This window comes from Aptenodytes patagonicus, chromosome 10 (assembly GCF_965638725.1).
Source record: "Aptenodytes patagonicus chromosome 10, bAptPat1.pri.cur, whole genome shotgun sequence".
NCBI classification, from domain to species: domain Eukaryota; kingdom Metazoa; phylum Chordata; class Aves; order Sphenisciformes; family Spheniscidae; genus Aptenodytes; species Aptenodytes patagonicus.
Window position 1 is genome coordinate 333,818 of NC_134958.1, and position 20,542 is coordinate 354,359.

Genomic DNA, 20,542 nt, shown 5'->3' on the forward strand with positions numbered 1-20,542 from the left:
AGTGGATCAGAAGTTACAGCCTTTGCACACTTGGTGTGCAGTAAATCAGTACAAAGTGCTTACTTGCTTTAGTAATGCAGCAGATTTGAAAGGAGCTGGTGGGAAAGAGCCTGTAATATTGAAACGTGACCTTTCACCCTCGCTGGTGCTAAATATTACAGCTCCTTTGGTTACAGATACCTCACATTTTACTTCAAATGCTTTCAGCTAATGGTGTTTTTTATGGAAGAGCTGAAATAGCTTTTGAAGTAGCTTCCCTTTTGCCAAATGTATAATCTTTTCTGTCAACAAAACAACCTTATATTTTACACCCTCCCACGATACTATAAATTCTGACTTCTGAAACTGATTTGACATGTTGAAATTTAGACTTAAGCCTGAGAAAAAGTGAATGGAATATGTGAAAGAGAACAAGGGATAGATTTGGTCCTGTAACTGCCACTATTTAAGGAAAGAAAAGCAATGTATTTCTATGGTAGAAAGAAACACAAGCATTTTAGAAAGGAATTGGAATTTTAAGCAGCAGTCTGCAGTCCCTGGACAGGCAAAGCTCTCATTGACTTTGACAGGAGTTTTGCCTGTCTAAGGACAATGCAAGTGAATCCTATTTATGTTCTTAATCTGTTTTTCCTGCCTTCAGGGACTTGAGGAAATGAATCCTTAGCATGTGAGAGAGATGGTTTCTGTAATATTTTTAGTAGCACAGCTTAGATGCACAGTAATCAAGGAAGCCTACACAGGTCTAAATAGGGTTTAATTTTATTTTAAAAGCATGGTATAATGTACTCTTCCAAATCTGTCGTGTTCATTTTACCAACTAGACCTGAAATTTGATAAACTGAACCTGAATTACTTTGTTATGACAATTTTCATTCACATTCATGGCACAGTGGGTCTAGGAGAGGCACATAGATTAGTATATGAGAGAGGTCTAACATTCTGCTTTCTCTGCCTGAAGGTCTGGTTAATCCTTGGAGCATCTCCTCACAGATACAGTCACAACATAAACACTCTCACACTGAAATGCAGCTAGCGCTAGATTTAGGATTAGTATGCTGTGTATCGTAGTCAATACTTGACTCTTGGTTTTGAACTATACTGGCACTTCGCAGAGTGCTGTGTTCAAGCAGTATGGAGAGAAAGGACAGAAGGGACAAGAAGGCAATCCCAGTGTTCATTCTGTACCCTGTGTAAGCAGGTTAGAACGTATGAAAGTGATCACAATCCTCGAACAAGATTTGGAGGTGGTATTGGGAAGAAAGTGTAGGTCCCAATGTCTAAACCTCAATCTGTGCCCACAGATTTTGTCTAACTGGAACTGTTTATCAATCTTTTCATAGGAGCAATGACCATGGCTTTGCTGGAAAACCTTGTAGCAGGAAATGTCTACTTGGTCAAAATAGCAGCCTCCAATGAAGTGGGAGAAGGACCCTTCTCAAATGCAGTGGAACTTGCTGTCCTGCCAAAGGAGACATCAGAGTCTAATCAGAGACCTAAACGCTTGGATTCGGGAGACTCCACAAGTCAGTAGGAATGTTTTGATTACCGCTGTCACAAGTACCAGGAAAAAAGATTCCTGTTTTAGCTTGTAACTGCTTTCTGGGTAAACCATTCTGTTTTACGTGAGGCAGTCCTAACAGTGTAGTGTTTTCTTCTAAATGAAACCATTTTGGAATTTTTATCTCAGTTCAACTCAGAACTGGTTTAATTCTTTTGCTCAGAAGTTGGAAGTTTGCCTTTCAAATGAGAATACATAATTGTTTTGAATTTTACATTAATATCAACTTTGCAGCCACTCTTTTAAGGCGCTTCCTTTAAGTCCTTTATTTGACTTGAGATACCAGTAGCACTGGGTCAGTTAGAACCAGACAGCCCAGCAGAGATGGGATGGCATCTCAGATAAAATTGTTGAAATTTGCTGGTTCCTGGTATTCCAGCAACCCAAACCAACCTGTCAGTGAGTGATATACCAGCATATATTTTCACCAAAGAAGTCAGACCCACCTGCAGCTCTTTGGGGAAAACTATGTGTTACCTTGCGGAAGTTAAGGTAGCATCAGTGGTTTCTCCATATAAGAATGGAAGAACACATTGTCTTTGTCTGACATAGAAGAGGATTTATCTTGGTGACTTGTTACACATTCTAAGGCTAGTAATTATTCAGGTACATGAACCTTTTAACCTTTCCTTGTTGCTACACATTGAATTGTGATTAAAACACAGGGATTTTTCTTGCCCAGGTTTTCTCCCTTCCTGGAATTCAGTTATATTTTAGGCCTGAATAAGCAAATAGAGTCATGCCCTCAGGATTAGGTTAATAGACATATGATGTCAAAGCATAAACCAAAGTGAACCCTCCTAGGTGACAGTGGCTGGAACTCTCCAAGCCTTTTCCCTTTGTTGTCTAGTTAGCACCCTGTAAGGACGGGGTTGGAGAGAGCTCCTCTGCTCCATGTTGTACGTCACCGAAGAGGCTGTGGTGTGGGGCAGCCCCTTCTTCCCCTCCCACCAGGACTGCATACACTCCTCTGTTTGGTCTACAAGTTTTATTTTCAAAAGTGTCAAAATGTATGACAGAGAAGGTCTGGAAATCTCATTAAAAAGAAGCATTTGTCTCTGTGGTTGTGACTGGAACCCTATTAATTTCCTGAGACGGAGCAGGGGGTAACTCTTCTTATTTACTGAGCCTTTCTGTGTTCTTTTTTGCTATAGCGTATTCTGACTATTACCATCTGGACCAGAAATCAATGACTGGCATTGTTGTCGGGGTTTGCATAGCCTTGACCTGCATCCTTATCTGCATCCTGATCTTAATTTATCGCAGTAAAGCCAGGTATGTTTTTGTTCTTGAAGATTGAGCTCTTTCTGAATGCACTGATTCTTGGGACATGCCGCCTTCTCCAAGAGTGCTAAGTTCTCTGAAGTACTCTGTCTCTTCACCTATTTCTACCAGCAGTGGAAACAAAGCACTTTGTTGGCTCTTCCTACTCTACCTGAGTCCCTTCTCCAATGAAAAGAAGGAAGAACCCGCAAAGTGAGTCAGTGGTGCTTTGACAACTAAGTATGAGGCATGTTTCCAAATAAAAAAAACCCTTTTGAGTCAGATAAGCATGCTGCTTTACATCATCTGCTCCTCCTGCTTAATCCTCCAGCCTGTCCAGACCTGGTTTGCAAGACTTTAACCCTCTGGTGTTGCTGGACAAGAGGAACTCGGACATGAAGCAGTTCCATGATGCAGTTTCTTTGCAGTGGTGCAAGCCACCATCTGTCTGTCTTGTCATCAGCTGCTATGGGGCATAAACTGTCCCAGTGACTCTGCCCTTAACTTTGGGATCAGAACAAATATAAGTTACTTGAAATAATAAATTAAAAAACTGTCTGAAAGTATATTTTAGTAACAAGGGGTTTTTAGCATACATGCAGGAAGAAGTATGGATTGGGAGACAGTCTCTGTGTAGCATGGTAGAAAGGTCTTAATATCATTAGTGGTTACTTCCTCCGAGTAATATTACTAATCATGACAATTTCTGTCTGCACATAAGCTTGTAGCCTACTGTGTATGATTAACTGGAAGCAGATGTTATTTTTATCACAAGCAATAACATTTAAATTCCATGAGAGTTAGGAGTATCATATAACAAAATGTAAATGCCAAGAATATACCAATATTACTTGATTAATAATAGCTTTAAAGTTTATCCTTGCTTTTTTGTATTTTCTTCCTGTGGGTCAATTTTATTCCTGCTTAACATTGTGTAGGAAAACATCTGCTCCTAAACCTGTGCAGCAAAGCACTGACCAGCTGTCGCATACCAGCATCTCATTAGCCGGTGCTAATGAGGTGAAGAGTATTGAAGGAATTGCAGAGAACGAGGAATCCTTATTGCCAATGATCGTGGGAAACAGCTTCATTGATGCTAAGGTACTGTGAGCTTTACTCACTCCCAAACCAGAAATCTTTCTTTAGAATTCATTGCTATAACATCTGAGTCCTTATCAAAAGTAAAATATGTACACTACAAATCCACAGCAGGTTTTTTTAATGGGACAAGCACAAGTTTGGCAATCCAGGGTCAAATTTTCAAGACTCGTCTTAAAGTTCAGCTAGAGATCTGATTCAATACACTTGTCTTACACTGCACCGTGCAGATTGGAGAGTTTGGCTCTGGCACAGCATCAAAGGATAAAAGCTCCATAGACTTAGGGCTGCTAGGTGGTCTCTGCTAGTCCAAGGAGACAGGCGAGAGAGTCCTTGTCAGCACCTAGTTCAGTAAGTGCCTGTGCACGATCTAGTCAAGTATGACACTAAGCAGGTATTAAAGAAAATATTATTTTTCTGTATATTTACTGGTAAGACAATGTTACATTTTATAAACTCATATTTGTCAAATTAGAAATTAATCTAGATGGCAGTGGATGTGTAGAATCCTACAGTCGAATCCAGTGTGACAAAACCACATTGGCCTTACTTTCACATACAGACATACTGATTTAAGGCTTGTTCTGTACACACTGCAAACTTGAATGCAGCTGCTCCCTGAGGATATGTGCAAGAGCTGGGAAATGGAAATGGACCCCAGCACAGGCACAGACACTATGTCTATGAATGGTCACATTCAAAGTAGTAGAGCAAGAGCAGTGGCTGGAATATTTTGCTGTGCGTTTGCAGTATTACAGCTGTTGCGTCTGGCCTGTGGGCTTGCCAGATTTAGTGGATCTGGACTTGACTTGTCTCGGGCAGTAGATGAATAGCAGACCACAAAAATGTGACTGAGCACTAAGACTTCATTTGTCTTCCTTTTCAATATGGAGCCAATGGGTAGGAATAGAAAAATATTGTCAAATATCTTAGAAATTTAGTTTGTTAAAATAAATGTCTGTGTATCTCCCTCTGTTGTAGGGGGGATCTGATCTGATTATTAACAGCTATGGGCCTGTCACGAAGGCTAACTGCAAGAAAAGGTGGCTGTTCTTCCAAGATACTAAGAAGGGGAAGACTGAGGAGGTAATTGGTCTAATAGGCAGAGATGTACAACCGTTATTGTAATACCCTGTATTTGCAAAGGAAGATATGTAGTTTTCCATTTATGGAAAAGCATAATTAGTGGTCTGTTTTAATTGGATAGTTTCAGTTGTGTTAAGGTTGATGGTGTTCTACTTTGTAGTAAAGTCTTATGGAAGTTTCATTTTCTGTCCCAAGTTGTCAGATATTGTAACTCTTTACAGTTAACTGATTGCTTTCTTGCCTGTGCCCTTTTGTCTGTGAGCAAAAGGATTTCTGTGTACTGGGTCCATGCATAGCATCTACAGTACATCTGCAGAGACTTTGTATAAAAAAAAATACAAATTAAATATGTATTTATAAATAAAAATAATATAAAAATATAAAGAATCCCCTCCTACCCTGACAGCTAAAACTTTGTTTGATGAAGGGAAATCAAAAGAGGGAAATTAAATGATTTACCCAAAGTATTGAAGAAATGGAGAATCTGAGTAGAACTGTCTGGCTTCTGAAATAGTTGCTCTGGACACATTTGCTATTTGGATGAGAAAAATAACAGTTTAAAACTGAAGTGTTAAACCAAGTCCTGAACATTACCATGCAAATTCACACCTACAGGGCATCTAACTAATGTTTATTGAATTGTAACTTGCATTGTGCTCTTGTATGTTTAAGGAATAGGAAGTCGATATCCATGATGTAAATTCATATTCCAAAATATTTCCAGAAGCAGCTGCATATTTCTGATGCCTCTATAAGCAAAGTATTTGCTACCACCCAAGGAGTCATGCTTAAAGAATATGCATGAAGGTATAGGAGAGAGCTCTACCAAGTATGTTTTTAAAATACCATTCAGGTCTCTCCAGTGAAATCATTCTTGATTAGCCATGCTTAGCTAGAAGGGATTATTTCATCTATTATGGAAAAGTATGAGCAAGACCTGAGATCGATTCTTTTTAACCTCCTGTAGGAAAGCCCAGATTGTTCCAAGCCAATGCTGTTAGAGGCACTCTGGTGGAATAGGAGATAGGAAATGCAGTAAGAATTCAAATTATGGCCTAGCTTTTCAGAGGCTGAACAATCTTTTTTCTCTCTGCTTTTTATGTAGCCTCAGAGAAAATTTGTCCAGGCAGTGTGTCTGTATCAGCCAGGCACCGCTGTGCTGATCAGTGAGGATGACTCCCCCAGCTCTCCCAGCCAGCAGTCTAATTTCCAGATGCCGTTCAGTATTGTTGCCGATACGGAGCATTCAGCCAACAGCGAAGGAAGCCATGAAACTGGTGACTCTGGAAGATTTTCTCATGAGTCCAACGATGAGATACACCTCTCCTCTGTGACAAGTGCCACCCCTCCCACTACCAGTCCTTTTGCAAGCAGTGACTTGGGTACGAACATGATGAGCCCTGCTATAAGTAACTGCACAGTGTCTCCTCTGCCATTTGCTACTGACCAGACTCCTACCTCACCTCTTCAGATACACTCTGCGGTGCAAAACTGACATCCTTAGGGCCACGCCAGACATTCTTGCAGTGTATGTCTGTTCGAAGGACAATGAAAAGGGAGCCAAAGTTTTATTGCGGAAAACCTGACTAACCTAGCAGGCAATCCCATGTTTCTGTTGAATGTTCTTTTTCTTTTTTTTTATTTTGTTTGTTTTTTAAAACTCACTCATTTTGAATGTTCAGTGGTCAACAAATGTGAAAGGACAGTGAAGATTTCTGACTAAAGTTAAAAATATGTCACTGGAGCAATGGGAAGGCTGTTGGCCCTTTTGCTGACTATCTACCTCAGTTTGCCAAGAGGTGAACTCTGAATGACAACTGCTTTACCTCATTTGTGTTCTAGTTGGTCTCAGCTATAGAACTGATGATACTTCCTAGTAGTGTTGTTTTATTTTGGGTTTCTTTTATTTTGTTTTATTTTCAGTTGTGTGTAGAATGTGTGTGTGTGCGTGCGCATGTGTGCGCACTCAGTGATCAGGGAGTTGTATAGGTAGGTGAACAAGATTGTTTAGCTGAAGCTCTGTCTTTAAAAAGAAGGAAACCTCAGAGTATAAAATGTAATGATTTAATGTGGTTGACACAGAGGATGTTAAAAACTGGGAAAACTGGAGTTGGTGCTTCCATGTATACAGCCACATGAAATCTTTTGTACCTCTTGATTTCTCATAACCCCAATAAGCCTAGGACAGTGCCTTTCCCCCAGAAACTTGTGCCAGCAACTGCTGACAGGATGTATGCTATATCCTTAGGACTCTGGGACATGTTGGGTTCCCCACAGTGACAAATGTTGCCCCTTTATTGACAGTTAATGCTAAAAAGCATGGCAAAATGAAGAAGTATTCAGGATTTCCAAACAGTTTGGCTCTGCCTGAGAGTCATGGAATAGATAATAATGCTGAGTATTCCAGTATCGCACTACTTCTTAGTAATGGTGCCTTGCATTATATATTATGAAATTACTGATTTGCCTTATGCCTTTTTAGTATTCATAAAGTTGCTTTGGAGTACAGAAAGATGCCTTAAAAGCTTCTTAGATGTTTTAAGTAAACTGTGTCATGTGTTTATAGTTCATTTTTACCCAGCTTTGAGTGCTGATAAGCACTGCTAGCATCGTAGTATGTCTCAGAGCTGTTGTTACGATGCAACCCTGCCCCTTGCCTTCGCCTAGTGTGCTGTTAGCCAGGAATTTTAGCTCAGGGAGTGACTTTACCCACATGCCAATCTAAAACTCTGATTAGGCTACCATGAGAAATAAAAAAAGCCAGAGCTTTAGTTGAAGAGTCTGTTGAAAGAGGTGAATTCTGCTACTGCCTTGAACCCATGCAATTCCTGTTTTATACTACCTCCTTTAAAAGTTATTCTAGTGTTTTTTGGGGTTTTTTGTTGTTGTTGTTTTTTCCTGTACTCAGGGAACAGTTTGTTACTTTTGAGCTGCCTCACAGAAAAGTGGAGCAAACTGACAGGGTATCATGTTTTGTTTTTTAATAGGAGAGAGGGGGAGAGAGAGGGAGGAGGTTGGAATCATCCAATGTTATAAACTTGCCTGTATCTATATCTAGTCCTCTTCTCCACTCCTCCTCTTTCCCTGTTTTACTTAAAAAAAAAAAAAAAAAAAAAAAAAAAAAAAAAATTAGGCATATGTTTTTACTTAAAAAAAAACCAAACGTTTAAAATGTAATGTTGTAAGAAAGCAACCATAGGAACTTCTGGCTCTATTTAAGTCTGTCAGAACTCCCGTTGACTTTACTAGGGCCAAGATGTCACCGTTAAGGTAGGCCAGGCTGACTTTTGTATTGTTCCTCAATACACACACCTTTTGTGTATCAAAAGGTGGTCAGAAGTCGTCAATAAGCCCTACTGTTCTGTGTTTTGTGTTGATGAATCGGCCTCTAGTTACCATAGTTCTTTACCTTGTAACTGTTCGCTAGTTCTGAACTAACTGTCTGAACAGACAGAACATGTTCACCTTTTCATAACAGTGTTGATTCAAATGCTTTAAAAATAATCTTGTACCAAAGACTTTTCTGTAGAAGAGAAGGAAGCCACATATTGTCCAAAAATAATTGAACTAGTTAAAAGCTATAGGTTTGAAGAGCTGAATACGTTTTATTGTATAAGTAGTTACTAACAAAAAACAATAGGGCTTCTTGATTGTAGTAGTTGATTGCATAGATGAGTTGTATACTTCTACAATTTTAACTACCTTGTTATTACAAGAGCCTTTAAAGAAAGTTATAATAATACCAGCAGATATCTCCAAAGACTTCCAAGTGTAATTTTTTTCTCCAGCACGTAGTTGATCAACAATACAGTATTAAAAAAAAATATTTTTGAACAGTTTTTTATCTACTTGCTGAAGAAAAAGAAAACCTTTTCACCAAAGACTTATTTTTGGTCTCGTCAGGCAGAATGTTTAGTGTACAGCAGAATACTGTTTCTAGTTAGGTAAAGTTTGAATTAATCAAAACTAGACTAAGAATGTGTAACTGTAGCATGAAGTTTCACACTTCATCTTTCAGAGTAGCCTCTTTTGTTAGTTTCATTCCAAAAGAGCTGATATGCAGATGGTAACTGTTTGCTTCTCCAAAGACTTGTTTGCTGTTAAGTACTGATAATCGGATGTAATTTTATGACCTTTGTTACAGGTAGATATTTTAAATCCCAAACTTTTTCTTCCAGAGATCCACTAGGTAGTTTAACCCATGGATAATTTGAAAAAAAGAGACTTCATATAAAACTTGTCAATCTAATATAGATGCTCTAACTTCAATAGCCAAAGAGATGAAAATATTCAGTGTATGAGAGAGCGGTCTATCCAGAACTCTATTCATCACTTAATGTTTTATTAAGGTACTTTTTATCAGCAAATAAAGAAAACCAAAGATATTTAAGGTTACCTCAGCATATAGGCAAGCTTAGTTAGACATTAATTATTCTTTTTCTTTATTTTTATGTTAACCAAGTATAATATGTTTCTCCAGAACCCAGTCTACATTCATGTGCATCCCTTTACTTTGTCACATAGTCATGATTACTACAGAACAAAAAATATGTTCTCCTCAAAATGGCCTATTACTAATATATTACAAGATTTTGCAAGAGAAAATTTGTCTTATGATTGAAAACTCCACCAATGTAAGCAAAGGAATCTCCAGAAAAATTGTATAGAAATTGATACTTTCTCTATTGAAGTCAATAGCAGAATCAATCCTTCATGATTGTAACAGTGCAAAATTTGGCTCAAAGTTTAAATGTTTCATGTCCTTGAAGCCAATGCATGTAATTTTAGATAAGATATTACAGATATTAATTTTCTTAAAAGTTTATACCTGTGGCTGTCTAAGGAAATCAGTTTTTCATATGTAGACTTTGTTCATTCCATTTGCCTAGAAAGAGCTGGCAGAACACGGTAGACAGAATGGTTTCAGGTTTTCCAGTATTTTTTTTTTCTTGATTATGTCTGTAGAAACTGGGTCCTGGAGAAAAAATTATCATTTTTTAATTATGAACTTTACTAAATATGTTCTGGAAGATGAACATAAATGTGGAATTTAGTGTTACACTATGTGAATTGATTTTGTTTAAGTGTATTAAGAACTAAACAGCCATGTTGGTGTAATGAGTGTATATGCAACCCTTGTACTTTAAAAAGACAGCAAAAATGTTACAGTTGATGTGACTTGAAAAGCATCAAAATTTAGAGGCAGTCTTGAAACTGGCTTACCATGCTAATTGTGTTTCCAAGTGAGGACTCTGCCCTTCAATTGCAACAGCAGTGCCTGTTCTGCAGGACCTGGATACAAAACCAAACGCTCAATCTGCCCACAGTTACACTTGTGTGCTTTCTTCATATTTAACAAACAAAAAGTATTCTCATCTTTCAGGAGTTATCTAGGAGAATTGGGAATGTGTACGCTGTGTAGAACAGGGCCTATCAGTTGATTTTTTTTTTTTTTTAAATAGCTCTGCTTTTGTAAGAGAAACTTGAAAAACCTACATATACTTTTAATAATTTCCTATATTAGCTGTGCATTTTCTGTATAACTTATGAGATTTTAACAGAAAAGTGTATCAAGAGTTTTCTTTATTTTTAATTATTTTTCATAGTTCATTCCCTCTTTGGTTTTATTCCCTTGCTTTAGACTATAAGCTAAATCTTGTTTGCCTTATTCAAATCAGGGTCTTTATCCTGTTTAAGTCAATGGGAGAATTAATTTTGATTTTGGTTTGCATGGTCTGGACAGACAAAATCAGCTCTTTTTTTTGTTTGTGTTTTAAATCTTCACAGTATTATTATTTTTAAAGGACAGAATTCTTACGTGGTTAAAACTCCCATTGGCAAATGGATTTTTCTAAGATAAGTTACCATATGTCAGAGGTCCACTGTCACTCTCCATGCATCCAGTCTTAGTTGGTAGTAAATACTGAGTATTTCAAGTCAGTTTACCTCTTTTTCATTGCAAACTGAGTCAACTTGAATGACTTACCATGTGCTGCAACCTGAGCGTACACAAGAATAATTACCACGGACTGCTGGGTCTCAGTAACATGTTACTCGGAGCAAACTTGTAAGCCCTAAGACCAGGAGCCCTTGCTCATTTTATTCATTACAGAATGAAGTTCATGCAGGGAAAAGTCCATCTCCTAACATGGGGAATGTTGGTAGGTTTTGTAGGGCACTCCATGTTTAGCCAAAAATTTCATTCACACCAACTGAAGACAGCGCTGCACAGGTCTAACTCTGGTGCTATTTCACAGAAATCAATTTAATGAGGTTATTCTGGTAAAATTGAAAGCAGAATTACACCTAGTAATTGCTAAAGAGGTAGTTCTTAGCTTGATCAATTGTTACACGCTTATTAGTTGCTGCAGTTCTGCTAATAGCAAGCAATTTCTAAAGTGGAGGAGTTTGGTTGTCTGCAGGAAATATTGAGCGCCTTTCTATAATAACGTAAGTTAAAAATATATTATTTATGTAACTGTATATTTTGGAACATGTGTTTCAAAAAATACTATTCTTCGATACAAATCCAAAACCAAATCACTTTCTGTTAGTAGAGGCCTGTATGAAAAGAACACAAACTCAATTTGGCTCAAATGCGAGTAAGTTTATTTCTTCGGAATTCGTCTAGATTTACACTGAGACTGGTCCTAATTGACTCAAAAGGGATGTAAACACATGCGTAAGGTTTTGCTGTGTTGGACCCTCTGGTTACCTTGCGAGCTGTGCTCCTTCTGGAGATTTTCGTGGTTGCATATATCCACATTGCACCTGCCTGGTGTGTTTTCAGTAAAGACTGACTGTATATGAAAAACTGACTTATACAAATATTGCTTTTTGATTGTTTGGCTTTTGGGTTTTTTTTAAGTTGTGAATGAATTGCCAGTGTAGGAGCCAGGTATGTATCTCATATTGTGGTGTTCTGGATCCTTTCACTCCATGTGCCATTTTTGTCTAAGGGCAGCAGCAGCTGACTGGCTAATGGAGGATGGAGCTGAATTGTATTAATTTTATATTTGTCTCAGGGGATCAGCTCTGTGAATTCCATTGCATGAGGAAAGCTAATGTTTGCCCTGATTTGAATGTAACTTTTTAATGTCTTTTAAAAACTATTTTGTTTAATAATGTGGATTTGTTTTTCTTTTTCTAGCATTCTAGTAAATGTTACCTAGTGTGTTGGTTCATTTTTCCCCTCCAGGGTTGTTTATATACTACCGCAAGGTCATGCCAAAAAGTAATAGAAGTTTAAATACCAAATGTTTATGAAACTGCTGTCTAAATACTGATTGATTGCACAGTTGAAATAAAAGTTTTCCTTAGTAAAAGTGCTACTTGATAAATATTTTATTTTCAGTGTCTCTGAGTGGCTCAAAACAAGGAAGATAAAAATACAGTACCTCATTTTAGGCTGAGCAGCTAGGGAGATGTTAGCACTTAGTCATACAAAGAGGTAGACAGTAAACTGCACATGCCTCATCATTGAAATTCATAGAGCTTTCTCAAACGTACTCATATATCATTTATGTGCCTGGAATTATTTCCCACCTAAAAACTCCGTCTGTGTCCCACTACTGTCAAACACCCGTGCGAGATCTCTGTTTCGGTTTATTTTCATTGGGTGTGGAATATGTGGTTCTCTGCACAGTTGTTCTCAGAAGTCTGGAAAGCTGCTGACAAAGCTGCGCTACTGAGTTTTTCCCAGCATTTTTACACCTGCTAACTGCTGAACCTGGTATTTCAACATATGACAAGACTATGAAAATGCAGTTGCTGTTGGTCAAAAGGCAAATTGCTATTTTTACAAAGGACTACATTCTAGATGAAAGTCAAGTTAATTAGCAACACAATCATGTTCTATAGGGATTAAAAGGCTTCTATTGCTAGCAGGTTGATTACTGTTGGCCACTTGAAAACAACTGAAAAATTGGCCAGGCGGTTAAGAGAGTTAGGTACAGAGTTGGATTTAGAGTAGTGGTGCCCATGCAAATCTTACGCTACTGGAAATGAAACCACAGTAATTACTGCTGTTATTTACAGGGTCTCTAGGGAGGAAAAAAAAAAAGAAACCAGCAGTGGAATCTGAACTCTCACAATACTTGGGTAGGTTTGACTTTGGTTTTTCATCTATATTGTTCCCTAAAAGACTGGAACTCTTCACTGGCACTGAATGTACTTAATGGGAAAGAAAAGGTATTTCACAGGTATTTCAAAGCTTTGAAATCACAGTATTGGGAATTGAAGATTTGAAGTAAATGTTCACTAACTTTCTTCTATGTCCAGGAAATGACTGCTTCTGAATACACTTACTGTTACTCCTTATTTTGACCCTCTCTGAGGCATGTGCCCTGTCACTTAAGGGCACCCCTAAGAGAGAGGGCGCCCTGTGTGCAGCCCTAGGAGACAGAGCCTTTCTGCTCTGGCAGCATCTCGTGCTGATGAGTCAGGCTGCCCACATTCTACAGTAGAACCATGATGTCTTTCTTTCCTTTTGAATTCTCAGAAGACAAAGGAAATCGGAAAAGCCTCATCATGCTTCTCTATACATCACAGCTGTTCTTCCCTGCAGAGTCTGCTTATAGAACAGTTCTGCCTAGTTGGGTAGCTTATATGACGTTTATCCCTGGGAGCATTAGAGCACCAGCTGTGGTGACTATTTACAAAACAAACTCTAATCCAAAATTCTTCATTCCTTATGTTCAAATATAGGAACACTGAAATATTGTTATTCAGAGGTAATTGAGAAAATTAGACCAATGCTGAAAAAGTAATGAAGTATTTTAACAGGGTATTTGTAAAAAATGAATAAATCTTAAATATAGTAAATAAATTAAATTTTAAAAGATAACAAAGAATTTCTAATAGCTAGGGAGTGGTCAGTCTTGGACTGTCCAGTGATACGAAAGCTCTACCAGTGTAGTCCACCAGAGATGTTCTTTCTCTAGGCGGGAACAGGAACCAGCCGCTGTTCCTGATTATGTTACTGCTGGTTAGTACAGGTGCCTTTTACAGTCCAGAATCCTCATTCTCAATAGCAATAAATAAATAGTAAAGCCCCACCTTTCAAGGAGTTCTTATTGCAAAGAAAAGCTTTAAACCAGCCCTGGTTTGTGGCCTGATGCTATGCTACCTGCCTGCAGTCTGCCACCAACCTGAAGGTCCGAGCTTCAGACAGGTGAGCTCCATGGGCCACTTATATTGAATGGCCACATTAATTGAAATGACAACATTGCTGTTTCATTGTTTAGCTTATCAGTGACATCAATCTACAGTCTTTGCTTACCTGTTTTTTGGATAAAAGGACCAATACCTTGGAATACAAAGGCCAGCTTTCTGCCATGCTTCGCAGGTTGCTCAATGCCCAGCAAGCAGGAAAGCAGGGAGTAGGGAGGGAAAGGACTCTACCTGCAGTTGTGGCAACACATCAGGGTTGCGGTATGTGAAACATCCCTTGCACTACAACAGGTGAGCAGCAGTTCTTCATGGGTTAATTCCTCTCCCTGTCCTCATCCTTTCGCTCAGCAGGTAAAATTGGCATCTTTGTTAAGAAGCAGAGTCTGTACCTGTATTTGGCTGCTAATACGGTGCAGAGCACCATGCGTTAACAGAACTGGCTGCCCCAAGGTCTAAGCTGGGTACGTGTATCTCGAATACCAGCCCAGTTCTCCACCAAATCTGGAGCTCTGGTGACTGCAGATTTGGAATCTCCTTTGCACCTAAAGCCAGACTTTGTATTTTGTTATATATGAAAAAAGACATCTGCTTTCCTTTCATTTCTTCTTTAAGTTATTTCTCTGAATATTTACAAGTAAATCCAGTTGGGTTTTCTGTTTGGGGATGCATAAGCATTTGTTATCAGAAGGATTAACCTATGCCATATCTTATTTCTAATACATGTTGGCAATGTGCAGCCCAGTCTGTCTCCCTTTTTCCTTCATCTGCAATCATGGTCTCAGAAGTGGTGCTGGACAGTAGAGCATATCCTCTGTCAGTAAGAGAGAAGCTGTAGGTGCTAATGCTGTTGCTGTCCATGTTGCAATGTCCTACTCTTTCTATAATTAATGTATTAAGACTTGGCTTCACCTTTTCCTCCCCATACAGTGAAGAGGATGGGATTTGAACCCTCCTCTCTGCGCATACCTGCATGCTAGAGCAGATTTGACAAAGAGATATCCTATTGTTTCTACCTGAAGGTGGAGTGTAAGCTTTATTTAAATTCTGTAATTTAAATCCTATTTACACAGGAATGCACCATTAAGACATACAGAAAATGCAAATAATTCAGAATCTAGCTGTGCCTCTCTGAAAGATATACCATGCATGGATATCCCTAGTCCGTAGGATCTCCCTTGGCTGGCAATAGAGGCCTGGGGCTGGCAAACGTTTGGGTGCCAGCTGCTCTCTGAGAGACTTCTGCCCTTACTGTCAAGTGTGAATCCCCATTTGGCCTGCAAGAACCTGCTGAGATGGTTTTCCGGCAGTGCTGCAAAGTGGTCCAAGTTCCTCAGGGTTTCTCTGGAGAGATGGCTCAAGCACCACTGGAAGTTGACCACAATTCCAGGTGGGCTAGCTACTGTAATTATCTGCAGTTTTGAAGGATGAAAATGAATTTCTGTGGGTGACAGAAGATGTTTCCTATTATACTACTCCATGGGAAGTTTTAAATGAGTGCCCAAAATACTGGATTCTGCTTTAGCTGGAAATAGACTGGGGTCTCCCCAGAGGTCATGTTAATAGAATGGTTTTGAATTTCCTTTTATCTGCATGGCAATACACTGGGAAAAAAAGATTTTAATGAGTAAAGCAGCAGATTTCTTGCTAGGCTGCAGGCAGTTGTACCACATGAAAGCAGGAAATGTGTTGCTCACACTACAGCTCACTACAGCCTTTAACAATTTGCATTTTGGTGTGCTGGTCTAGGAAATTAACCCCTCTGGTTTGCTGAAAGCTATCACCAGGGCATGAGTGGCAGAGCTTAATATATGCTGCCTCCTCACTTTTTGCAGGTTACAGTCTTATTAACTTAAAACAATCCCACTGAACTACTTGCTCATAGCCTTCCCTATATTAGGTCATGCAATTGAAGTTGGAAGCAAGACAGTTTACAGCACAGACTGTAAAATAAAAATACAATTAACTTCCATTAAAAATTATATCATTCATGCTAGCAACCATCATGCTTTGGAACAGATCCTGAATATTTAAAAGTCAGTAACAGCTTGCTCAGTCTCTACCAAAGAAAACAATCTGGCTTTGCTTTACACAAAACCCACAGTCAAGGCAGAATGAATCCCCTGAGATGAAGATTTCCAGCTTCAAAGGATAAGTTAACTCCAAGCTTGAGTTCTAAGTATTTCAATTAAAATTCTTCTGCAAAATCAAAAGGAAGACAACCTCTAGTTCATAATAGGAAAGAATTCTCATACTGGCTTTTAGAACACTTTACGGAAAAATGGCTATATTAAAGAGGAAAGCACCCTCTTATTTTTTTATATACTGCATCTCTAGCTTTGTGATCTACATATAGCAAGATAAAATCGGTGAAGAAGGTCTGCATATTAGAAGCCATTGTAGCGCAGCCTAGAATCACAAATACCCAGCAGAGTGTGCTGGCTTGTATCATATCCTATGATTTAGAAGTCTCAGCCCAAGTGATGAGGTTGCCATTTGTAGTTGGGTTGACTGGAAACAGCCTTTTAATAGGAGCACTCCACAACTTGGTTTAGTGTTCAACAGGGTTTTAAGGGTTTGTGATGATGTTTCTCTTCTGTAGCTCAGCTGGGCCAAAACTTATAGCCCCGCCCTGCAGTTGCAGATAACCAAATGACAGGATTCCCGTAGGAACAGATGTATAGCACCCTAAAATGTCTGTCTGTAAACCAGATTTTGAATCGTACCCACTAGGCATAATACATGTCAAGCAATTTAATCCAGTTTGGTGTTTGCTGACAGATAGTGCGTATATTTTAAATAATTAGTTCCACATTCTTTTCTTGAAATCCTGGATTTCATGTGAATTTTAGCCTGGGGATTAGGGAAGCTGCGCTCAGATGTAATGGGTGAGTGCAGCATCTATGTAACTAGGTCACAGTGTACTTAGGCATATTTAGTTATCTGTTGTTGTGTTGTTCCCTACTTTTGTTACACAATGAAGAAAAGAGGTAACTAAGTTTGATTCGTAATCTCCTCTTAAAGGATGGCAGACTTCTGAGATTTCATAGTGGGTTTTTTTTTTACTGCATTTTCTAACAATGGTATGTTTGTGTAACCTTTTCTTTTTTGCTGCTTTAGCTGCATTTTCCTTTCATAGCCTACAACCCCCCAAACTCAGACACTAGTTGGTTCCTGCTTCCCAGGAGATCTCCTATTACTCAGACATAGCTACTTGTTCAAAATAGAGGTTTTGTTACTGCATTCCAGTAAATATTTTCCTTAAAAACTAAGACTAAACTATAGTTGCCCAGAGAAGAAAAAAAAAAAAGACATAGCACGTACTGTCATGTAGCAGTCCCGTCGCCTGTCTACTAACTACATTTCCTTGTCACTTGCTAATTGTGGAAATGCTTGGTAATTACTGCAAATACATGAGGTCTTACTGTAAGAAGGTCTGTAACATTATGGTGGGTTAACCTTGGCTGGTTGCCAGATGCCCACCAAGCTGCTCTCTCACTCCCCCTCCTCAACAGAATGGAGAGAAAATAAAATGAAAAAGCTCATGGGTCAAGATAAAGACAGGGAGATTGCTTACCAATTACCATCACAGGCAAAACAGACTTGACCTGGGGAAGATTAATTTATTGCTCCTGGTCTGTACTCACAGAGGCCACCTCTGCAGCCCCCCTGCTACCAAAACCATGCCACCTACACCTAATAAAAACATTAATGATATTTTTGTACTAAGATTTTGGTCCCATTTGCTGTTTAATATAAAGCTGGCCTGTGAGCATCCTGCTCTTAATTTCAAAGAAACATAATTGTAGTTGAAAAACTAAACTATTGATCTGGATGGAGCGAAGGGCAAGTGATATCATTTAACTAAGGTGGCTGTAAAATTAATTGTCCCCCTTGACAGACATGTTCTTGCTAAAAATCTGTTCCCATTCTTGACTATCCCTGTCCTTCCTAGAGAGATCAGGTGTATCCCATAAGCCCCAGCACACAGTCCTCAAAAGAGAAACTAGTGGAGTAACATCAAAAACAGCTGGCCTCTAAATCTGACTTGAGTTTTGTAACCATGAGCTGAGCATCAGTATTTTGTCTCACTGCTAATACATGTCGGTGAATCACAAATGCATGGATTAAATCTATCCCTTTGTGTGCTCTTTGACTATAGCAATGAGGTACTAATTCTCTTCCTTAGTGCAGAAAGCTGTTACCCACCCGTAACTAGGGTTAGAGCAACTGTGGTGTGGCTAGAAGTTGCATATAGTGATATCACATAATTCAGAACAGTCTACAGAGGTACTGAGGGGAGGCTCTGCTATTCTCTCAGTGACTCTGCCTGATACTCTGAGCTGCAGTTTCCATATGTACTTAACTCTGATTGGACAAGCAGTCCTAGTGCCTGAAATTCAAGGATTTCAGTCAGCAATGTTCAATGGGTCTGATCCATCCCAGAGGCAGCGCCCTGTGAACTGCACTCTCCAAAACCATAAAAAGCAGACCATAAAACAAAACAAATGAATTTTTGTGTGTGGAAGTTTCTATAATGTATAGATCTTGTCAAATGAATATGACTTGCAAAACTTTGTAAAGATGTTGTGGTTGGTGTATAAGAGAAAAGAGGCAGCGTATCCAGGAGGATTCTCCCTAGTGCAAGCAGACAGATACAGCTCTGTGCCTGTCCAGGGCTCTTATGAGGCAGAGGGCTGAGATGAGAGAATACCCACACGACTGTGATAAGCCTGGAGAGCTTTTTCTGCAAGAGGCTCTGCTACCTTTAGAGTTAGCATTACCACTCCTTTAGTTTTATGGCAAAGATTTCACCTTGGCAATTCTGCAATGCAAATCCCAGAAGAGTCTTTGCCTAAATTTACTTACTTAGAGATGCACTGATGTGTAGGACAGCCTGGGACAAGGCTTCCTCGGGTTTTTACAGCACACAAACTTTATAACTGTGTCGATGACTTTGCTGAGAGGCAGAGTGTGGATCCAAGAACAGATTCATAACCAATTATTGCAAAGATCAGCGTGGCCTTTGCAGAAGACTCAAAGGGCTCTTGAGAGAACTGAGTAAGTGCAGGAATTAAATGCTTGCCTCTCTTTTCATCAAATCGTGGTAAACAGGAAAACGTAAAGGATTAAAGATGATAGTCCAGAAAGCGCAAGAACTTGCATTTCTTTCATTTCCCCACAGAGTGTCCCCATCCCACTATTCATCACTCAACAGGCAACCACTTCTTTGAGAAGGTAGTAGTCCATTTTGCAGAGGAGCCCACAAAGGTTTGTTAAACACGTATTTGTCTTTTAAAATTTATTATATTGATACTGTTGATATGGTAAACTGAAAGTTCCCTTTTACTTATCCTAGAGGTAAAGGGGAAAGAAATCTTACGTTCTTTGGTGACTTGAAGATCAAATGAGGATTTTTTAATGCTTATATATACACACACACACTGGATTTCTTGTCAAAACGTTTGTACTTTGGTATATGAATAAATACAATAATGAAAAAAGTTCCTAGATAATCGATGTCTGTCTTCATATTTTAAATGTTTATGTACTATACTTATTAATTTTTACATATCAGCTATAAAATTTTATAGTTTAAAACTGTTGGTAAATTGTAGGTTTCAACTTTATAAGTCATATGTGTTGTTGGCAAGAGTATGAGTGCATTGAATTTTTTTTTCCTGAAATACTTGAGCATGGCTATATTTTAACTGTAAGTTGAAAAGGTAAGTGTGCACTCAAAAAAAGAAATCAATTAGTCTCGCTGAGTTTCAGAACGGTCTAAGAGCTTGCTTTGAACTTAAAAAATTTTGTTCCAGTATAGATACAACACTAGGGTGCCCTTTGTACACATTTCTGAGACATTTTTTGATCGGTCCACTAATAACTTGTCTTGCGAAGCTTAGAAAAATGTGTTTCATCAGCCAATGATTTGCTATGTGATTAGACAAAGGCATGATCATTCTCAGGCTTTTTACTTGATTTCAAGATATATCATGCATCATATGGAAGAAAACTAACACACTGGACTACAGAAAAAAAATCTTACATTCTTTCATGGACTAACTCGTAAAGCAATCTGTTCTGCACTTTTTTCCTACAAACAGTTTTGTATTCATTTCAGATTAAAGTTGAAACATGAACAGACAATTAATTAGATTTTGTTTTGTACTTTATATTATGTGGATGCAGAAGTTTAGACAGTCTTAGTTTTGATTAAAAGCAGAAATGAAACAGACATGGGCTCATGAGACCTGGTTTACATCGCCATAACAGATGCAGCATTCACCAGTAGGTGAGCCATTTGCACTAAAATAGCTTCAATGACTTGTGCTCAAACTGTTTCAGTTACAGTTACAATCCCTGAGA

General features: G+C 38.7%; 1 protein-coding gene across 1 annotated transcript in view; it reads left to right on the forward strand.

Moving 5' to 3' along the window:
- Positions 1 to 6,500, forward strand: part of PRTG (protogenin) — an 85,902-nt gene extending 79,402 nt beyond the window's left edge. The window contains 5 exon segments of the mRNA XM_076348659.1: positions 1,341 to 1,523; positions 2,713 to 2,833; positions 3,760 to 3,922; positions 4,901 to 5,005; positions 6,111 to 6,500. Coding sequence (XP_076204774.1) covers positions 1,341 to 1,523; positions 2,713 to 2,833; positions 3,760 to 3,922; positions 4,901 to 5,005; positions 6,111 to 6,500 — 962 coding nt within the window.
- Positions 6,501 to 20,542: the final 14,042 nt, after the last annotated feature.